This window comes from Sitophilus oryzae, unplaced genomic scaffold (genome assembly GCF_002938485.1).
Source record: "Sitophilus oryzae breed Bouriz unplaced genomic scaffold, Soryzae_2.0 scaffold_1576_pilon_pilon, whole genome shotgun sequence".
Classification (NCBI taxonomy): Eukaryota; Metazoa; Arthropoda; class Insecta; order Coleoptera; family Curculionidae; genus Sitophilus; species Sitophilus oryzae.
This window is the reverse complement of record NW_022146254.1, coordinates 3,265,245-3,286,841: the sequence shown is the minus strand read 5'-3', so window position 1 is coordinate 3,286,841 and position 21,597 is coordinate 3,265,245. Positions and strand designations below refer to the sequence as shown.

General features: G+C 34.2%; 1 protein-coding gene and 2 non-coding genes across 3 annotated transcripts in view; 1 reads left to right on the top strand and 2 right to left on the bottom strand.

Moving 5' to 3' along the window:
• The window catches only part of LOC115879415, a 67,312-nt gene that overhangs the window by 1,748 nt on the left and 43,967 nt on the right, over positions 1-21,597 (bottom strand). Inside the window, exons 4-12 of the mRNA XM_030896242.1 lie at positions 12,859-13,013; positions 11,662-11,822; positions 8,487-8,622; positions 5,923-6,051; positions 5,628-5,858; positions 5,315-5,580; positions 3,834-5,256; positions 3,578-3,769; positions 38-3,519 (exon numbers count right to left, since the gene is read on the bottom strand). Coding sequence (XP_030752102.1) covers positions 38-3,519; positions 3,578-3,769; positions 3,834-5,256; positions 5,315-5,580; positions 5,628-5,858; positions 5,923-6,051; positions 8,487-8,622; positions 11,662-11,822; positions 12,859-13,013 — 6,175 coding nt within the window. The remainder of the gene's footprint in view (positions 1-37; positions 3,520-3,577; positions 3,770-3,833; positions 5,257-5,314; positions 5,581-5,627; positions 5,859-5,922; positions 6,052-8,486; positions 8,623-11,661; positions 11,823-12,858; positions 13,014-21,597) is intronic.
• Trnag-ucc lies at positions 9,770-9,841 on the bottom strand. Its single transcript has one exon. It is a non-coding gene; the product is annotated as a tRNA-Gly (tRNA).
• Positions 10,030-10,101, top strand: Trnag-ucc. Its single transcript has one exon. It is a non-coding gene; the product is annotated as a tRNA-Gly (tRNA).

Below are 21,597 nucleotides of genomic sequence, written 5' to 3'. Positions count from 1 at the left end.
TAACATCGTATCATCAAATAAATATGTAATTACTAACCTTAATCCTTTTCCTAATTGCATATCCTTTAGGTGCTAATGACGTCGTAGAACTATAAATTTCAGGTGTCGGAGTAATTTCAACAACAGCCTCAGGATTTGCGCTATAACTTTCAACTATTCTTCTTTGATTATTGTCGTCAACAATATATCCGTCATCATCGTCACCTTCATCATCATCAACAATAACAATTCGTTGATTTTTACGCAGTTTCAATGTATTAGAAACACACGTGCACTGTGCACCCAGTTTTGATGATAACAATGGATGGGCATCGCTTTGTTTTATTATGGTTTTGGGCACATAAACAGGAGCCGGAGTAGAAATCTTCACTCGACTTTTAGCAGGAAGGTATTCTTTCGATACGGTGGTAAACTGAGGTACTGAGGTAGTACTGGTTACCTTTACTCTTTGTCTGACTGGGAAGTATTCTCTAGACGGTGATGTTACCTCGACTGGTAAATATTCCCTAGCTGGAGCTTTTGTTCTTATCCTCACAGGTAAATACTCTCTAGCAATCGTAGTAACCTCTGGAGCTACAAAAGCTTCAACCACTTTAGATTTAGTGATTTGAGGTATTGGTGTTGTGACTCTTACAGTAGATGTCACAGGAAGATAAATACGACTAGGTTCTGAAGTAGTAGATTTAACTAGATCGGCGTATTGATTATATTGATAGTCTGTATCCATTGACAAAAATGAGAACTTAGATCCATATCTACTTGTACTATCATATACTTTTACTTCTGGTGCTACAGTTGAAGAAATATATGATTCAGGTGTAGAGCTGTATCTGCTGTCGTACGAAGTTACGATAGCTGGTGAAACTGGTCTGTACTTCTTTTTAGAGATTGTTCGTATTACTGAGGAAAATGTAGGTTTTGGAGTAGATGGAACATAGTTTGCAGTCACTTCTGGCTGATAGTATCTAATTTTTTCGCCAAATTCTGTTTGTTTATTTTCATACGGATTTTCAGAATACTGGTAGTTCTCTTTGTAGTCTCCAGTAACATAAGCAGTTTTCTTCACAAAGGGAACTTCTTGAACTGGCACTTTATTTTCATATTCAGTTATAAAGTTTTGTGGTTCTTCTTTAAAGCTCACTGCAGGCCTTGGATAATTGTATCCATTAGATGATTTGCTTTGTTTGATATTGAAGTAACTAGTTACAACAGCAGGTTTTTGTTCTACCTGAATAGGCTTTGGAACAGGTGGTAGATAATTATAATTAACTGGTTCATCATCGTGCACAACGATGTTAGGTTGAGGTGTCGTTGAACTGATATAATTGTAACTAGAAATAACAGTTGCTTTAGGAGTAGAATATACTACCGGTGGTTTAGGGGTTGAATAGAAAACAGGAGTTTCTTCAAATTTAACTGCAGGTTTTGGGTAATTGTAACCCACTTTTTCTTTTTTAACATATAACTCTGGCGCCGGTGTAGAAGTTCCAGTGCTAAAGTAACTAGTGACCACTGCTGGTTGAGCAGGTTGAACCAACACGGCTGGTTTTGGTGTCGAATATACCACAGGAGTTTCTTCAAATTTAACTACTGGTTTTGGATAAGTATATCCCACATTTTCTTTTTCGAACTGGAGTTCAGGCGCAGGAGTAGAACTTCCAGTATTAAAGTAACTGGTAACAATTGCTGGCTGGGCAGGTTGGACCACTACAGCAGGTTTTGGTGTTGAATAAACTACAGGTCTTTCTTCAAATTTGATTTCGGGATTAGAATATGTATAGCCATAACTCTCATGCTTATCATACTTTTCTTGGGATGCACTTGAACTTTCACTGTTATAATAGCTAGTAATTAATGTTGGTTGTGACGGTTGTACATCTATTGCTGGTTTTGGCGTTGAATAAGTCACAGGTACTTCCTCAAATTTAATTCCTGGTTTTTGATATACATATCCTACATTTTTTTCTTGAGCATAACCATTATTTGCAGAAGTCGACTGTTTTATATTGAAGTAACTACTAACAACTGCCGGCTGAACAGGTTGAACCAATGTTTTTGGAGTAGAATAGACAACGGGAGTTTCTTCAAATTTAATTTCAGGTTTTGGATAAACATAACCTATATTTTCATTTTTATTATATATTTCTGGAGCAGGAGTCGAAGGTCCAGTATTATAATAACTCGTTACAACAGCAGGTTGAGAAGCTATCACGACTGGTTTAGGAGTTGAGTAAATTATAGGAGTTTCTTCAAATTTAATAGATGGTTTTGGATAACTATATCCAGTCCTAACTTCTTTTACTAATATATCTGGTTGAATTGTTGAGCTCTTTATGTTGAAATAACTCTTAGCAGTTACAGACTGAATTGGCTTCTGTGTTACATAAGTTACTGGGTTCTCTTCAAATTTAATTGTGGGCTTGGGATAACTATAACCAACATTATTTTCTTGTTTTATATATAATTCTTGTTTTGGTGTTGAAGTACCGATATGATAATAGGAGTTGACTACAGCAGGTTGGACTGAAACCACTTCCTCCTTTTCAAATTTAATCGTTGGTTTAGCATAGTCATAACCAATATCTATTGGTTGAGGTGTAGAACTAACTACACCAGGAGTAGAGTAATGGTAGTTAGTAATTCCAATTGATCGTGGTTGTTCTTCAAAGGTAATAGATGGTTTAGGATAAGCATAACCTTGTTCTGGAAGTTTAATAGATTTTTGGTTATCAAATTTAATATACTGGTAGCTATGTCCGCCAGTATTTGCATAAGAATAATTTTGTTGCGATTGTGTAGAAATGCCAGCAGCCTGTTGTAATACATTTTTATAAGTATAAAGAGATGTTGGTTGTTTATAAATTGCTGGTTGAATATTGGGTTGCTTATACTCGTATTGTGACACAAATGTCGGCTGCTGATAGGTATACGTGTTAGTATATTTAGACGTCACTGCTGGACGTTTGGGACCTTCCTCAAACACAATGGAGGGCTTGTTATAAACGTAGCCACTGTTTTGCTTGGTTTCTTCATTGTATTTATAAGTTGAAACTGTAGGAACAACCGGAGTAGAAGACACAATATATTGGGGTTGTTCTACCAGAATTGCAGGTTTAACTGTGGATACTGTCGAATATGTTTCCAGAATATGTGGTTTCGGTTTATATGTAGAGTAAGTTACCCCCTGCTGATTGTAATTTAGGTTTTGTTCAGTACCATGAACCTGTACTGTTGGTCTAAATGTACTCGAAATATATACTTTAGGTTCTTCCGTGCTAACAGCTACAAATGGTCTTGCTGTGGATATTTGGACTGTATTAACAGGGCCTTCCTCAAAGGTATTTATTGGTTTATTATATACATATCCGCCATTGTTAGAATAAGATTGTTGGATGGTAGGTACTGCCGATGGTGTAGTTACGACTACATTAGCGAAACCTGATGAAATATTAAACAGCCCTAGGTCGCTTTGGGAATGAACTTTGTATTGCAGTTCAGGAACATTGGCAATAACTCCACCTAGTAAAACACAAATTATTAACCTATTGCAATACAGAACACTATTGTTATACAGTACCTTTAAATGTTTCAAAGCCAACATTGGTTTTAATTCCAGGTACAGGAACTGAAGTGACTGTGGGAATAGAAGAGATGATAGGAGTAGACGAGAAAGTAGTAACAGTAACAGGAGCTGGTGTGCTACTGAATGAAACGGTTTTAACATCATTTGACTCACCATTGTTACTAACATAAACTCCTGAGTGTGCTCCTAAAATAAATTCAATTAATTAATATAAAGTTCAATTATTTCAATTCTAATGATTTCAACTTACCCACTGCTGAGTATCCACCTCCCACAATATTTATATTACCAGCAATTCCACTATTATATCCATCATTCTCGCTGTATTGGCTATTTTTACCGGTATCAGAAATGTAAATATTTCCATCGCTTGATCCAGAAGTGTAAATCTTGCCTTCACTAGCCCCTGAAGTGTAAATCTTTCCTTCGCTAGCTCCTGAAGTGTAAATTATTCCTTCACTAGCCCCAGAGGTATAAATATTTCCAGCACTAGCTCCTGAAGTAGAAATCTTTCCCTCACCACCACCTGAAGTGTAAATTTTTCCTTCGCTTGCCCCAGAAGTATAAATATTTCCTGCACTAGCCCCTGAAGTATAAATCTTTCCCTGACCTGCTCCTGAAGTGTAAATCTTGCCTTCATTAGCTCCCGATGTATAAATCTTACCCTCACCAGCCCCTAAATTGTAAATATTCCCTTCGCTAGCCCCCGAAGTGTAAATCTGTCCCTCCCTAGCCCCTGATGTGTAAATCTTTCCTTCACTGGCTCCTGAAGTGTAAATCTTGCCTTCACTAGCTCCTGATGTATAAATCTTCCCTTCACCAGCTCCTGAGGTGTAAATATTTCCTTCGCTACCTCCTGAAGTGTAAATATTTCCTTGTCCTCCTTGGTTACCGTGGTATTGAATAAAACTCTGACTCGAAATTGCGCCGTTTGCACCATTTCCGTCAGCTGCATTAGCGTGATGTGTTCCTCCTATTAGGTAATCTCCGCTATGAGCACCTCCATTTCCTTGTTGTACAGAAACATATCCTTGATTATTGCTACTAAGATCTAACCCAGCATGTACTCCCTGCGACGCGTAAGCTGCTCCTGAAACTCCAGCACCTGTGTATCCTGCTGTTCCTTGGTTTTCAGAATTATAAGCATAACCGTTATTTGTAATCCCTACTCCGTTACTGACTAATCCACCTTGATTGGCATTACTTCCAAAGTCTCCTGTTAATTTTCCTTGTACAACGTAAGCATTGCTTTGACTGCCTGTTCCAGAACTGGAATATGCTTGATTTTCTTGGTTATTATAATTATTTTGATATTTGAAATTTTGGGACAATTTTCCATTAGCATTTCCAGAATAATCAGCTCCGTACGTGGAATCACGGTAATCGCCTGAATACTGTCCACTGCCATATTGATTGTAATAGGCAGAAGAGTCACTATTAGCTTGGTTGTATAATCCAGCTACGGATTGTCCTCCTTCAGCAGTTCCATGATACTGTGCATAACTCTGAGCTCCATTCTCACCAGAATAAGCTGATCCATAAGCACCTGCGCCATGATATTGATTGTTGGCATTGGCTCCAATATAATAAACACCTCCCCCTTGTTGATTCGCATTAGCTGAATCTTGACTACCAGATACGCCAGCAGAGTAAGCGTTACCAAAGCCTGCGGACTGATATTGTTTTTTTGTAATAAATATTGATTAAAAAGAAAAATAAGGTGTAACTCACTTGTCCTTTAAATCCATACTCCGCTCCGTTGTTCAATTTCAAAAGACCGGCATTTTGTAGTGACTGGAAAGCCTTGAAATTGAGGCCTCCTCCAGTAATATAGCCTCCATCGTTTTTATAGCCTGAACCAAAAACTGCACCGTCTGCATTACTGTACACGGTAGAAATAGGTCTTTCAATAGTTCCTGACAAACCACCCAATTTAACAGTGCCAAGTGATCCTAGACCATTGTAATTCTGAAGAACAACGCTTGCAGGTATTCCTCCTAAAACCGCATTTATAAGACCTGCTTAAAATGTTCTTTATTACTACCTTTGCGAGAATATCCTGAGTATCCTGGAGATCCATATTGATATGCTGTGTCTAGAGCAACACCAAGTCCTTGAGCACACCTAGGAACAAGCCATGGCCATTCGCAAACCAGACGGTCGCCATCGAATACCAGACCAAAGGGACATCTAAATTCGTAAGCAGATAATGGAGATTTTCCATGATCCAGACAGGCAAAGAACCATCGACAGTTTTCTGGATCAGGATAGTATCCTAAAAATTTATCAGTATTTTTTTGGCTTATTTTCGGGAGTTATATTATTTATTTGTTATTTACCTGGTTCTGTCGGACATACAAATCTTTCTCTAGGCACTGGTGCAATTTCACTACTTCCTGAACAAGGTGTGCCATGTGGTAAGCTACCAGGCCATACGCAAACTTCAACACGCTCATCAAAAGCTAAACCTGTATAAAATAGAAGTAAGTAGTTTCAGACAATAGTTTTCAAGCTATCGTAGTGGAGAGTATTTCCTCATGATATTAACTTGTTACTTGTTTTAAAAGTAGTAAATACAGTAAGAAGATATGTGTAGGTATATTATTAGTGTATTATATTTATGGCTCACTTCTGACTTCTGAAATATACTTGCAGATAAGAGGTACAGGCAAGAAATCGTGTTGGTTAGGTTGCTATAGTTGTTAAAGAAATAGAGCCTGAAAGTCTCATTTGGCTTATAAAAGGATTTTTATGTAGAATTGAACAAAAGGTAACTGTATTTTCTTTTACCATTTGGTTAGCCATTTAAACTAACATATAGATGTATAACAATGCTATTGGTTCTATAAATGATTAAATAATTACAAATTTAACATCTGAACAAAGAATTTTTAAATAATAAAAATGTTTTAATTTTTTCATTATTTCCATGTTTTTATATCTGAATTTGAAACACAACACAAAGATAACCAGGGTGAGTCTTAAATTAATAAGTCCAAATATTTTAAAGGGTATCACATTTCGACCCCAGAAACACGATTGTGAGGTTTTTTAGCAAAAAAATGAAAATTTTGATTTTTTAGTTTTTAGTTAAAAAATAATTTCTTGATAACATGGCAACATAGGTAGTATAATCTCAGGTAATATTTCGACAGACGATGACAGAAGAAAAGCAGATGACGTCCCATACCAATCTATTTATTTTACGAAAAAATGTTCCTAATAATTTTTAAGTTAACGATGGATGGGTTTAAATATAAATTCGTCATGCGTCGTCACTTGTTATTTTTAACCAGTTTTATTGGTTTATTTCAAAAATGACAGATAGTCTTTCAATTTTATTGGTTTGACGGAACGATGAACGACAAACGGACGCCGATGCGTATGAACTCGCCTTTAGATTTTTGACGTTTGTCAAAGTCTTGCCAAATTATAGGTTATAATTTTGTGACAACTTTTGTCAAATACCCTGCGTTTTGGAAGATGATGCATTTTGATTCGTGTTATTACGTGTGTTTTGTGTCTTTTGAAGTCAAGTGGAGGAAAAATCGAGTGAAAATTAACTGTAGAACCCAGAGCACAGTTTATGGTTAATACTCGCTGCCCAGGCAGAAAGTCTTATACAGATACACCAATAAAGTTACTATCAATAAAGTTCGTATACCATCTCGTCGTAGATAAGTGCATCTCTAATATGGTAGAAGGGCCATACTAAACACATACTAAAAACTGGAGTAGCTGTAAAATATCGACATCACACGATAGGTAAATAATGGATTTTAGTACTGCAGAAAAATAATGTCAAAAGGTACTGGTTAAGATTAATGTTAATTAATCAACCTGTGAGGTATAAAATTTGGTAAGTGTTATTATTAATAAAATAGTTTGTTTTATTTATGTTGTTTTATTTATTCCTGCCGAATATTACAAATTTGTATTTGTACATAAGTTATATTGATAAATATAATCATAGATGCGGGAAGTTTCATAAAGCTTGAAAGTAAGAACTAGTTCTTTTTTATATTTTTTGGTATGTGGTGTCTTGTTTTTGTTTGTTTTGTATTAACACATACCTTTTTTTATGAAATAAAATAACTCGATTACATTTTTTCCGAGGGGTGTCTCACTAGTGGAATTACATGTACATTTTCTTGGCAGTCGTTGGCAGTCATTGGCAGTCTTACCGCAGTCGCCTGAAATAATTACATGGCAGTCATAGGCAGTCTTCTTCGCAGTCATCGGCAGTCGCTTGGTAGTAAGATGATATTTTGGCAGTACGTGTACATTTTTTACCCAAGTGAGACACCCCTCGATTTTTTCAGTTTTATACAGTTTTTTTCACAATATTTTGAAGTTACTTGTCAGTCAAATTTTAAATACATATATTAATTTCCTGCTATGCGTTCTAATTGTACCAACTTATTTCTTTGTAAAATAAAATAAACTACTTTGAAATTAAAATGACAGACACATCTATCACTGTCAAGGATCTTCTCGTTGGACAGACTATAGATTACATTTACAAGAAAGAGAACCCAGAAAAGATCAATGGTTCAAAATTTAAGCAAAAAACTTCTTTTTTGGAAATTTTCAAAGTAAAATAGGTAACTCGGTTATTTTGGACTTTGTAATTATTTGAAAACCGGTAAAGAGAAAATATTATGTTTGTTTTATCGAGATTTAACCGCCCCGAAAATGTTTGCACTTATTAAAGACTCACCCTGTATAATTTTATTGGCACTGCAAATATGTATATTTAGATTGCCAGTATTTCAATTTAAATGCTTAAAGTGTTATACTCTTATTACGTATCAATGATATTATGCAGAAAAAATTATATTTTCTCTAATCCGGAGACAAATCTTTTAGGATTCAATCTGAGTTGTAATAAGAATGTATTTACCTGCTGGACAGTCAAACTCAAACACGTTGTAGTCCTCTGTTTGCTGATTAAATTTGACACATCTATAAAATCGGTTACAAGATCGAGGATGCACGAAATATCCTTGTCTTGAACACTTGAATTCGGTTCGGCTGTCCTTTAAAAAATATAAAAAGAAAATGTGGATTACTAATTATTTTACTTTTTGGCTAAAATGTACAGGGTGTTCCATTTTGTAAATTGTTGAAATCATACGGTATCTCCGTTAATAGTGAAGATAGAAGGGTGCGGTTTGCACAAACTTGTCCCACTTTTTACGGAAGATGCCGCAATCAAAATTTTCATAGCCCTTTTCGTTTCTGAGCTACAGGGTATTTTTTTAAAATTTGTGATACCCCCTGTACCTCTGTTATTGTTAAAGGCTTCGAGAAGGTAAAATCTGTTTATGTAGAACTTTTTACGGTGAATACAGTGGCGTAGTCTGTTATTCTACGAAAATAATATTTTTAAAGATATGAACTATAGTTATGTTTTCTTAAATAAAACACGCTGTATATTCATAAATTATATGATCTGGCTTGTCATAAGCTTCTCAAAAATATACAGGGTGTTTAACAAAATGTACCATTCTTGTGGGGAGATTCCTCACGTAAAAATAAGATTTATTTTTCATATCAACATAGGTCTGATTCTGCTTTGTTTCGTAGATACAGGGTGTTAAAGTCTTAATATTTTTTTGATTTATTATAATTTTCTTCCAAGTACTTTTAGTGATTGAATGAAATTTTGAGGTTAAAAGTTACTATAAGTGCTACATATTTTAATACAAAAAAAGTGTCGATAAATTCATCAGGGACGTGCATATCACTGGAATATTTTTCAAAAAAAATAACATGTGCGCCACTGACTTTTTTCTTTTTGATATCAAAATTGTGTAGGCCATTTAAAAGTTATCAATAATATAATAAACAAACAAAAATACAAATAGATAATACAAATAAAAATAAGGTATTATCGTTCCCAATTCTTTCAATCAACGGTATTATATTGTTAAAAAACATGTTATATTTCATTCTGATGCCACACTCTGCCACACAATTAATATTAAATTTTGTCAAAACATTCTCTAAAACTTTCTATATAACTCTCTATATAAACAAATGAGATACAGAACTTTATCGTTGACTCACCTTGTACACAAATATATGAAATTTAAAAGAAAAATAAGATTTACAAATATGAGTTCATATGGTAATTTTCACTAATTCGCAAAAATCGAGGATTTAAAAAAATAAAAAAGTTATTGCGATGGCCGGGAATCGAACCCGGATCAACTGCTTGGAAGGCAACTATGCTGACCATTACACCACCATCGCAACTTGAGAGATATTTCATAAAACATATTGACTTCCTCCTTCGACACTTAATAAAGGAATAAAGTAAAAGTACTAATTATTTTATCAGCTGGAATTTTGCACGAATTCCTTTCTCTTGACCAGACGTATTAAGAGAAATAGACCATTAAAGCCAATCTGAACACTAAATTAAAGTTTGAAAGCAAGTTGCGATGGTGGTGTAATGGTTAGCATAGTTGCCTTCCAAGCAGTTGATCCGGGTTCGATTCCCGGCCATCGCAATAATTTTTTATTAAATTTCTCAAAATTATTTTTTAATCTATATACGAAGATAATTTAAATTTTGAAAATGTATAATTAGTTGATATGTATTTTTATTGTAGTGAAAAATACAAATGTGATAATAATTTTGAACTTGTTACAAGTGCGAGATAAATATAATACCTACCTAATGATAAGAAATAAAAATTGTTTTTGCGTTATGACATCTACGGTAATCGCAAAACATTTTATGATGCACGTCATCAATCATATGGAAATTGACACTAAAGGCTATAAACCTAACTGAATGAAAATTTGGCAAAAATGTTGAAATTTGTTGTACGGCCTATAATTTAAAATACCGAGCAGCTTTTCATTTTACTTTATAGAGTATAGTATTATAGTATTATAGCAGATATTTTATTTAGATTAAAGCTGCAAAATTTTTTAAGCCATGTTTAAACCGAATTTTATTATCGCTATGTCGATCCCATTCCGCCGTGTTCAGCAACGTTGTCTTTTATTATTTTACAACAATTATTATCATAATGTCAGTCTTTTGTATAACATCGTGTTATTATTGTTGAATCTTTGTGATTAATTCTCCTATTTTCATAGCCTTTTTTAAAAAATGTACAGGGTGGTCGAAATTGGTCTGTTTTAACAGAGAAAACCTATTTCCTGACTAGATAGAGCAAAACCGGCATAGATGTAGGCTCGATTTCTGAGACACGGTTTAATGGCGTAAACCGCCTGTTGATATTTTCACTGCCAACTGAGATACGGTGTCCAGGGACGGATACAGGAATTTATTTTAGGGGGGCCCAAAATGAAAAGCAATGTAGAATATGCTTTTTAGGGCGCCATTTTTAACCCAAACGCCTAATATTTTACACAATTCACAGATTTTAGGGGGCGGCCGTATCCGCCACTGACGGTGTCTTTTTGATTTTTTTACCATTTAGAAAATTGCCGATAACTTTTGTATTTCGCGGAATAATAAAATTCTGTAAAAACGTTCTTGGGGCACTTTTTTAAGCACAATCCAGTGGCGTAGTCAGTTTTTCTCTAACCATGCCTCTTTTTGTCAGAAATAATAAAAAATATAATTTTTTTAAAATGGAAATCATATTTGGCTATGACCTTAAAAAATGCTGGCGTTTAACCCTATCCAACGATATAAAGTCGTGTATTTATTTCTAAAAATGAGGGAAATATTAGGTTTTTTATCTTTGTATCGAAGCGGGCCTTGATTTTGTGTTGACCTAGTTGCCTAATTATTTTTTATCACAATTTAATATTTTATATTTTTATTTATCTGCATAATTAAAAACTTTTGAAAAGGTAGATAATTAAATTATAAATTTTAGTCTTAATATATATAAAAATTAAGACTTTAACCCCCTCTAGCTACGAAATAAAGCAGAAAATGAGAAATTAATCTTACTTTTACTTGAGAAAACTCTCCACAAGAAATGGCATATGTTTTTTGAAACACCCTCTATAAAAATATTTAAAAACTTTTACTAACAATTAAATTTAATAAGGTTATTTTTTAGGTATTTATAATTAATCTTTACCTGTCTAACAACGTGGATTTTGCCTTCAGTGTCAATAACTCTAGATATACTAAAAGGTGACAATTGCACAGAATCTAAAGGTCTCGATGGACTTTCCAAATATTCACGTTCCAGCGAATGTAGTACCGCTCCTCTTGGTGCCCTTGCTTGTCTAGATAAACCTTAAAAATTATTAAAACAACATTAATCTTATAGTTTCCTCTTCATAGTAGTATTATACTTTTTCAAATAAAATTAACTAGATACTATTATTCTCATTTTCCTCGTTGTCTATTAAACGTAAGATGGATCATGTTATTGTATTATTTGAGGTAAACTATCATATTGAATACTGTTTATGAAAAAATCTTTTAACTATTTCAGTAACCAGTCATTATTACTCAATCTTCCTTTCGTTAAAATAATATCTTAGTTTGCTGCCTCTTTATCTTGTCATTTTAACTAATGTTGAAAATTTTAATTATCCAATAATTTTAGGTTTTGAGACACAGCTTATTCAGTAAACAGCTAGCCAACTTCTCGTGTTTTGGAGCCGTTCTGATATCACCTACTGTGTTTATTCCCCGACATACAGGGTGTCCCAATATACCGTGGACAACAACAACAAACAACGCTTTATTGTGCAAAAAGCCAAAACGAATTTTTGAAGCTGAAAATCCATATTATATCATTATACCTAATACTCATTGTTGCATAAAATAAACAAATGTCTGTATGTATAACTTGACTTGTTACTGAATAGACTGTGGCTTAATGGCTTTTCAACCACTTGCGTTATTATTGTTGCGGGCCGGTGTGGACTCGACCTAACCTCACAATATGGCCCGCCCTCGGATGACCTTAACATCGCATAGACACCGCAATGATTCATTCGTTCGAGTAGAATCGAGTCCCACTGGAATGGACGAGTACATACGAGAACATTCGAAAACCTTCTCTACGCACCTAACGATCTATGGACAATTCTAGAGTTCTTTACCTGCCGGTATAAAAGCCGGCGGCCGCGGCCTACAGGGGGCAGTTATAAATATACCAGTGCAGTTGACGCGCGAAAATTAAAAATAAATTCTTAGTTATAAATCGTTTGTAAATAGTTCTATAAGTCTTTTATCGTTATTGTTTTTGTTAATTAGTGTTTAAATAAATTGTGACTTTCTATCCACACGGAACCGACGAAAAACGTAACATTATTCTTACCATTATATGCGTCCTCTAGTATAGTTGTACCGCATTTTGAACCTCCGTCTTGGCCTAAATCTTTCAGTGCTATACCCGCTAATCCTCGAATTCTAGAATATTTCGCTTTGATATCAATTGATTTTGTATCTTCGAAAGCAATCCATTGATCTTTGCTAAAAAATTAAAAGGTTATTAAACAACTAAATAAAAATAGAACTATTTTATTTATTTTCATAATTATATTCGAACAACAAATAAGAAATAGAAAAAGCAATAAAAAACGTTTTTCCTCTTAAAAAATTATCTCGATCAATGAAACTAATGAAAGTAATTGAAACATTAAGTACTAGAGTAATAATAAGTAATTCAACGAATTACTATTTATGAACAATACAATACATTAGAAAGTATTTGCCTTTTTAATTGACATATTCTTTCATGTAGCATTAATATTATATCATCACTCCTTGCAACAATAGATATTGTTATTATTTTATAGACCCTTTTAAAAGCATCGTGACTGATAATAGAATGTTGGCTTTTACAGGAAATGATAACGCTTTAAAATGTACTTATTTATTGTCTTCCTGTTGTATATATTATATCTTTCACTACTTATTGTACGTATTTTTGAAAACTAAATTACTTCTAGATCTATGACTCTAATGTGTCAGAAAACAAAATAAGTAGGTACGCAAAGCTGCCCACATTGCTTATTCTAAAAGCTACTAAAATATATGAAATATTTATGTCTTTCTAAGAGAAATCATAGTACATTAAATACATCAAAAGATCAAATACACATAAAGGAATATACGAGCAACATTTGTGCTCATATTTGTAACTAATTTTGTATATTCTATTTTTTATAATTCATTTTTTTCATTCTACTTTTATATCTCCCAAATATTCTTAAATAAATGATTGCTTCAAATTAGTTTGCATACAAATATGAGATCATATGACCCTATCCAATAATAGTTATTTGTTTATACAAGACGATAAAATGGTATTTTATCGTCGACCGAAAAGATTACAATTTCGGAAGACGATAATGCAATTTGGTGGTTTTTTTCCTGGGTTGGTTTTTATGTAATTTGACAAATAAATAAAGCTGTCTCTTTAGTTTTCAGTTTTGAGTCAATATTTTTTAATCCTCTTTCGTGTCGATTGCTGATTGAATTGGAGCCAGAAATGGCTCAAAACGAAATAAGTAAATTATCAACAGATATTCAGGCTGAGGCGACAAACGCCATATCCACACTACTTCCGTTTAAATCCCGAATAACTTATGAAAAGGAATACAAAAATTTTCAATAATGGAAGCAATTAAAAAACGTGCGAGAAGAAATAAAGTTTTTAACCTATCATCGCTGTTAAAGTATCATTAAATATACCCTTGCGGTTAACGTATTATTTTATCTATACTATTTTTGATAGATATAAGGCAACAATTTTAACAGTTGCTATTAAAAAAAAACAATTATTATCCACAAATAATATTTATAAACAAATTATTCCTTAGAGAATACACAACTCTAATATGTCTGACAAGATATTTACAAAAATAATAAACAACGGAATACTAAACACTCTAGACGCTGCACAACCATGGGAACAAGCAGGCTTTAGATGTGGCTTCAGCACATCCTAATTGCCAGTAGTCGTGAAGGACCAACTGGACTGGACCAACAAAGGATTAAAAATAGATGGAGAATATCCTAACCATCTAAGATTCGCTAATGACTGAATTTAGCAAAAACTAAAGTAATATATAAATAACTAGTGGAAAGAAAAGACATAGCACAAGACTGATGGAAATAGTAGAAGAATATACAGGGTGTTTCAAAACAAATACGAAAAACTTTAGGGGGTGGATTCCTTGTTCAAAATAAAAGGTAGTTTGCTTCATAAACGTTGGGTCAAAAGTCAACCATTAGGGAGATATTGCGGTACAAAGATGGCGGAAAAATAATGTTTTTATTTTTTATCTTGAAAACGAAAAGAAATAGACTAATAAAATTTTATGGAAGCATTACTGTTATGAAAACACACTTTCTGGTAATTTTTTCACTTTTTTAAAATGAGTGGAAGGGGTTGAAATAAACTACCCCTATCATTCGTGTTAACGAAATTTAAAAAAAATCTTATCAAACACATGCAAAAAAATTAATTTGGATAGTTTAGTTTGTTTAGAAACTTTTTTATCTCTTGAATTTTTTTGATAAAACTCACCGATTTGAAATTAAAAAATAAAATGTAAAGCATTACATGTCAGGACAAAAAACATTTTCTGATAAAGAATCTAGTAGGCTGCTGTACTTTGTTTAGAAAAAATCTAGTCGGCCGCTGTTATTTTTTTTGATAAAACTCATATTATTTGAAATTACAAAAATAAAATGCAAACGTTATTATCTAGATGATTATTATTATCGTTATTATCACTAGATTCTTAATCTAAAAATGTTTTTTGTCCTGACATGTAATGCTTTACATTTTATTTTTTAATTTCCAATCGGTGAGTTTTATCAAAAAACACAAGAGGTAAAAAGTTTCTAAACAAACTAAACTATCCATTTGCATGTGTTTGATAAGATTTTTCTTTAAATTTCGTTAACAAGAATGATAGGGGTAGTTTTTTCAACCCTTCCACTCATTTTAAAAAGTAAAAAATTACCTGAAAGTGTGTTTTCATAACAGTAATGTTTCCATAAAATTTCATTAGTCTATCTCTTTTCGTTTTCAAGATAAAAAATAAAAACATTATTTTTCCGCCATCTTTGTACCGCGATATCTCCCTAATGGTTGACTTTTGACACAACGTTTATAAAGCAAACTACCCTTTATTTTGAACAAGGAATCACCCCCTAAAGTTTTTCGCATTTGTTTTAAAACACCCTGTATATATGTATTTTGGAAACTAATACCCAGCTTGGGATCTCTACTACCAGAAATCAACAGAACAATTGAGTTAGCATGGAGTACTTATGGAAGAAACTCAATCATATTCAAATCTAGAATGCCACTTTATCTAAAGAAGAAAACATTAGACCAATGTGTACTACCAGTCATGACCTATGCATGCGAAACTTGAATACTTAAAACGGACATCATAAGAAAACTGCAGGTCGTACAACGCTCAATGGAATGAAATATGCTGCGAATAACTAAGAGACACAGTAAAAGCATAGAGTGGATACGATAAAATACCCAGGTAATAGATGTCTTCCACAAACGACAAGAAGGACGGACACCAGATGGACCTACGAGGAATTAAGAGACTTAGAAGAAGACCAAACCTGAAATGGGACCATGATACTAAGAAATTGTCAGGGATAACTTAGGCTAGCGTAGCCAATAGACAACAATCAGCCCAACTACAAAGAACATAATTGGAACCATAATTGGAAATGGTTGAATAAGCTGAAAATGATGATGATGATGATGTCTGACTCTATTACAAAATTTTTAATACCGTATGTAATATAAGAATAAAAACAGCGCACATTCAGATTTTCCTCATGGTTTGAACTGCGCTGTTCAAGTTACAGCTAATTCGTAAATAGCCAAATTGGAACAATTTTCGACAAGCCGATTTTAGATAATTTAAGAATAACTGCATTTATTTTTAAATTATAACTGGACAGGTAATAAATGCAAAATCATTCAAATGTCAACATACCTTAATTTGTCAACCTATGATTTTATCCAAAGATTTTATCATTGACAAATTATTGTTGTTCTATCTAACTACTACTAGTACGAGAGCTAGTAACGTCGGAAAAACAAGTAATTTAAGACGTCTGGCTCTTTGATATATCATTTATTATGCTCTCTAGAGCAGCATGCGGCCCGTCTGGCTGCCGGTAAACGTTGCGTTCCCTACTGCGCATTGAAAGAAGATCCTATATTTTTATTAGTCCTTTAAATACCAGTATTGAATATAAATCGAACATGTCTCCATAGCGCAGTGCGTAGAATTTCCGACCACGAACCGATGATTCAGAGTTCGAATCCGGGTCAGGGCAAAGACTTTTTTATTTTATTTCCGTTTATATTGTGATAGTAAAGTATTAAATATTTATTTTTTTTTAATTACCGGAATTATTTAATACTTTACTATCAGAATATAAACGAAAATAAAATAAAAAAGTCTTTGACCTGATCCGGATTCGAACTCTGAATCATCGGTTCGTGGTCGGAAACTCTACACACTGCGCTACGGAGACATGTTCGATTTATATTCAATACTAGAATTAATAGGACTAAATTAATAAAAAATATAGGATCTTCTTCCGATGCGCAGTAGTGAACGCAACGGGTATCGGCAGCCAGACGGGCCGCATGCTGTTCGAGAGAGCATAGTAAAAGATATATCAAAGAGTCTTAACGTCTTAAAATACTTTTTCGAAAACGTTGCTAGCTCTTAGACTATATACGTTATAATCCTCGAAATACATTTTTGTAATTTCAAACAAATTTGACATTGACAAAATTATAAGATAACAACTTAAGGTACATTGGCATTTGCCTGGTTTTGCATTGTTACCTGTTAAGTTTTAATTTAAAAATAGATGCAGTTTTTCTTAAATTAGTTAAAATCGGCTTGCCCCAAATTATGCAAATTTGGCACATGTATTCAGCATGCGCAGATCTTTAAAAAAACCTAATGTACGGCTTAGCTGTAAAATTAACAAGGGAGCCAATATTTGGGCAGTTCAAAATTTGCATGGAATTTTCTATGTTTCCAACGACGATGCATCACCCCTTATAGTGGATAGCTTTAACAAAAAAAACATATAATAAAAATCATCAATACTCTTACAAAAGATATTATATATTAATTATTGGTGAAGGATTTGGAAATCGAAGTGACATTTTTAGTAAAATTGCCTAATATTTTAAATTTAACCATCAGCTCAGCTGATGAAAAAGCAAATGACACGTACTACATTTCTCTCGAAAATCGACAACTATGAAACTATGATCCCTTCCCTGGCACAAACGGTACATTATGAGGCAGGAAATTGTAGACAGAAACAAGCTCTATAACATAGGACACAACATTTTAACGAACAGTGCTTTCCATAAAGTGAATAAAATGAAAAATATACGAAATAATATACATGTACTGATTTCTTTCGAAAATCGACAACTATGAAACTATGAACCCTTCCCCCTTCTTACAAACGGTACATTGTGAGACAGGAAATTGTAAACAAGCTCTATAATATAGAATACAAAATTTTATTGAACAGTGCTTTCCTGCTTTTCATAAAATCAACAAAATGAAAAATATACGAAATAATATACATGTACTGATTTCTTTCGAAAATCGACAACTATGAAACTATGAACCCTTCCCGGATACAAACAATACATTGTGAGACAGGAAATTGTAAACAGAAACAAGCTCTATAACATAGGATACAACATTATAATGAACAGTGCTTTCCATAAAATCAATAAAATGAAAAATATACGAAATAATATACATGTACTGATTTCTTTCGAAAATCGACAACTATGAAACTATGAACCCTTCCCGGACACAAACGGTACATTGTGAGACAGGAAATTGTAGATAGAAACAAGCTCTATAACATAGAATACAACATTTTATTGAACAGTGCTTTCCTGCTTTCCATAAAATCAACAAAATGAAAAATATACGAAATAATATACATGTACTGATTTCTTTCGAAAATCGACAACTATGAAACTATGAACCCTTCCCGGACACAAACGGTACATTGTGAGACAGGAAATTGTAGACAGAAATAAGCTCTATAACATAGGATACAACATTTTAATGAACAGTGCTTTCCATAAAATCAACAAAATGAAAAATATACGAAATAATATACATTATATCTAGGTAGAAAAAGCTTTAGTTATCATGGTTAGGTATATAAAAAGAGTGTCTGGGAATGGGGGTAAAATAAAATAAAAGATAATATAAAAATAGAAGATAATATAAAAAGAAAAATGGTTTATTTGTCAATTTTTTAAAAAAATCGCTTAGAACATTTTCTCGATATTTTATAAGGCAACTCGATGCCGAAGATCGGTGCTCAAGCAACCGCAACCAAGGTAGAAAGTGATTTGGTTTTGATCGTACCGCTTTTGCCACTGTCAGGGTTCCTTTTCGTTGCGGTACGGGTACCACCACGGGCAATGTCGTATTAGGCAAACATCGTCTGGGCGGGAGCGGACACCAAAACGAAAAGTGGAGCGGTTACGTAAGCGACGTGCGTAGCCAGAAGAGAGAGGTTATGCACTTCAGAGTAACAATGGATATAGCTAGTATGTACAGTACATCTGCTGGATCTGTGTCTATGAAAGGAATGCGGACAAAAAACATTTAAATATACAGAAATATATTATATACGTTGACTTGACGAGTACGTACCGCTAATCGCTCCGCCGACTCATTTTATTGGCTACTTGCAAATTTGTCGAATTTTTATTGATGGGACGCGTCGTCTAATTTTTTACGAAAAACATCGAGAAAATATCGTTTCCCTCTCACGGATACCCCGTAGCTACAGAACGGACAGACGTACTGTAGATACTACTTGAAGATTTTTGTACTTCCACTATCTTCATTTATTTATTTTTCGGTCAGATGACTTAGATCACTTACCGTTATGAAGTGTAGACTAATCTGAATACTAAAACTACTGAACTTCTGTTAGGTGAGGTTAGGTTAAGGATCCCCTTTTATCTCTCACTCGGAGGCCGTGGGCCCTTTGCGATACCTCTGTATTATTGTATACCAAACCTTTCCCTCATTCATTCTTTGCGTTAAAGCTCTTCCAGCTCTTTGCAAAGTTTCCGATGTCGCTGATGTTGGCTTCTGCTGATTCCTATAGTTGCTCCAAAAAACAGTGCTCTAAAGTTTTAAAGCGTCGATTTTCCAGAGTGCCGGACAGTAGCACAGCAGGTGCTCTATGGTTTCTTCTTCCCTTCTGCATTCTTTGAAGTAGTCGTCGCGTCGTTGGAAATCTTCCATCTCACGAGGTTTACTCCCGTGGGGCAGTTTCCAGTAACCACACCTACAATTATGCGTACTAGGTTCATTTTGTGATCGAGTAGTTGTTTTGTCTTTTTGCTATCTACCACTGGCCACAGTCGTCGAGCTGTAGCGCAGTCCTCACGCTGTTGCCACGTCTCTTAATGCTTGGCCTTGCTAGGCTATAGTTCCTATTGCTTCCTTCAAGGTACATTTAGGCCAAGAGCGTCGAGCGTCGCGTCCGCCCCATTGAACTCGAACCCCGACGCTCAGCGGACGCTAGCCCAACGCCAGACGCGACGCTGTCTGCCTGAACGGTCTAATTTAAGTTAAGTGAATTGATTCCATTTCGACACGCGGACGCGACGCAAACGCGACGCGACGCTCTCAGCCTGAATGTACCTACAGTGTGTTGATCGTTACAAATGGTGGGTCATCTGCCACGGCCTCTCCCTTGGTAGCCTCTCTTTGGCGAGTTTGTCCGCTGCCTGGTTACCCACCACACCGCTGTATATACTATCTATGTTGAACTATTTCTAGAATACATAGAATCAATGAACAATGTACAAATTGTAAAATTTAAATTAGTTTTTTCATTCCGCCACTGTTTATACCAGCTCTTCGATATTGTTATAGATTTTCCACTTTACCAATTTCTAACGTGCTGTTAATACCTATAATGTCAAAAAACTTATTAGGCCCTTGTCTTGCTCTATTTGATGAATAAACTCCTTGCCATGATTCTATTAGGCTACCGACTACTGCTGCTTAGTATCTGTCTAGTCTATGCTCGACTCGTATTGAGTTTTCAATTTCAATACGGCTATCAACTTCATACGGGTGTCACTCATTTTTTGGTACACATAATTTTCTTTTCTAGGCAGACAAATATTGTTTTTTTCTCATATTTTTCAATTTGTTTAATGCCTCCTAATCCTGTAGTATCACCTTATTTAGTTTTTGTTATTGCTTTAATAGTTAGAACGTTTTATTGTATTAAACCTTGATACAGTTATAATAGGATCATTAATTATAAATTTACTCCAATATAATCCATAAATTTGCATTTTGTTTCAGAATATTATCATAGAACAAAAAACACTGGTTCACCACAATAATACACCAAAACACTGCGCTAACCCTGTTAGCATCATCAGCAGATGATTAAAACTAATTTAAAATCTACAAATTGAGCGTTTATATAAGTGCTCACTTGGTACTGACCAAGCGTGACAAAAGTAGCCCAGCGTGTCAAAACCATCCGAGCGTAACAATTGAGAGTAGAACAATAGGAACAGAGAACTGGAAGGTATTGAAAGATTATCTCTGTTCATTCTATCTTTACATTTATTTATTTTGACTCTCTCATATGCATCTAATTGCCTGTAGTTTGAGACTTGTTTCATTGATTTTAAATTATTAACATCTATACAAAGATCTCGTTAGAGAAGGTTAGACTTATCTATTCTTCTATGTTGTTATGGTCTTGTCTGTACCCAAATCTTGTCTTTTTCGTCGTTTTTCTTCATAATGTTCCTCAACATACCGCAAATCACTTCGATATTTTCGTTCGATAATGTCAGAAGGTTTCGGACGTTTACTTTAGTCATATTCGTACCACATACAGTTTCTGCGTTTTCCCGTATATCATCATTTGAGTGTCAAAAAGTTGGCCGAGTCTGATGCCACGCAATACCAGCATATAGAAAAGTCCGCCTTGCGGATCCTGTGCAGATGCTCAC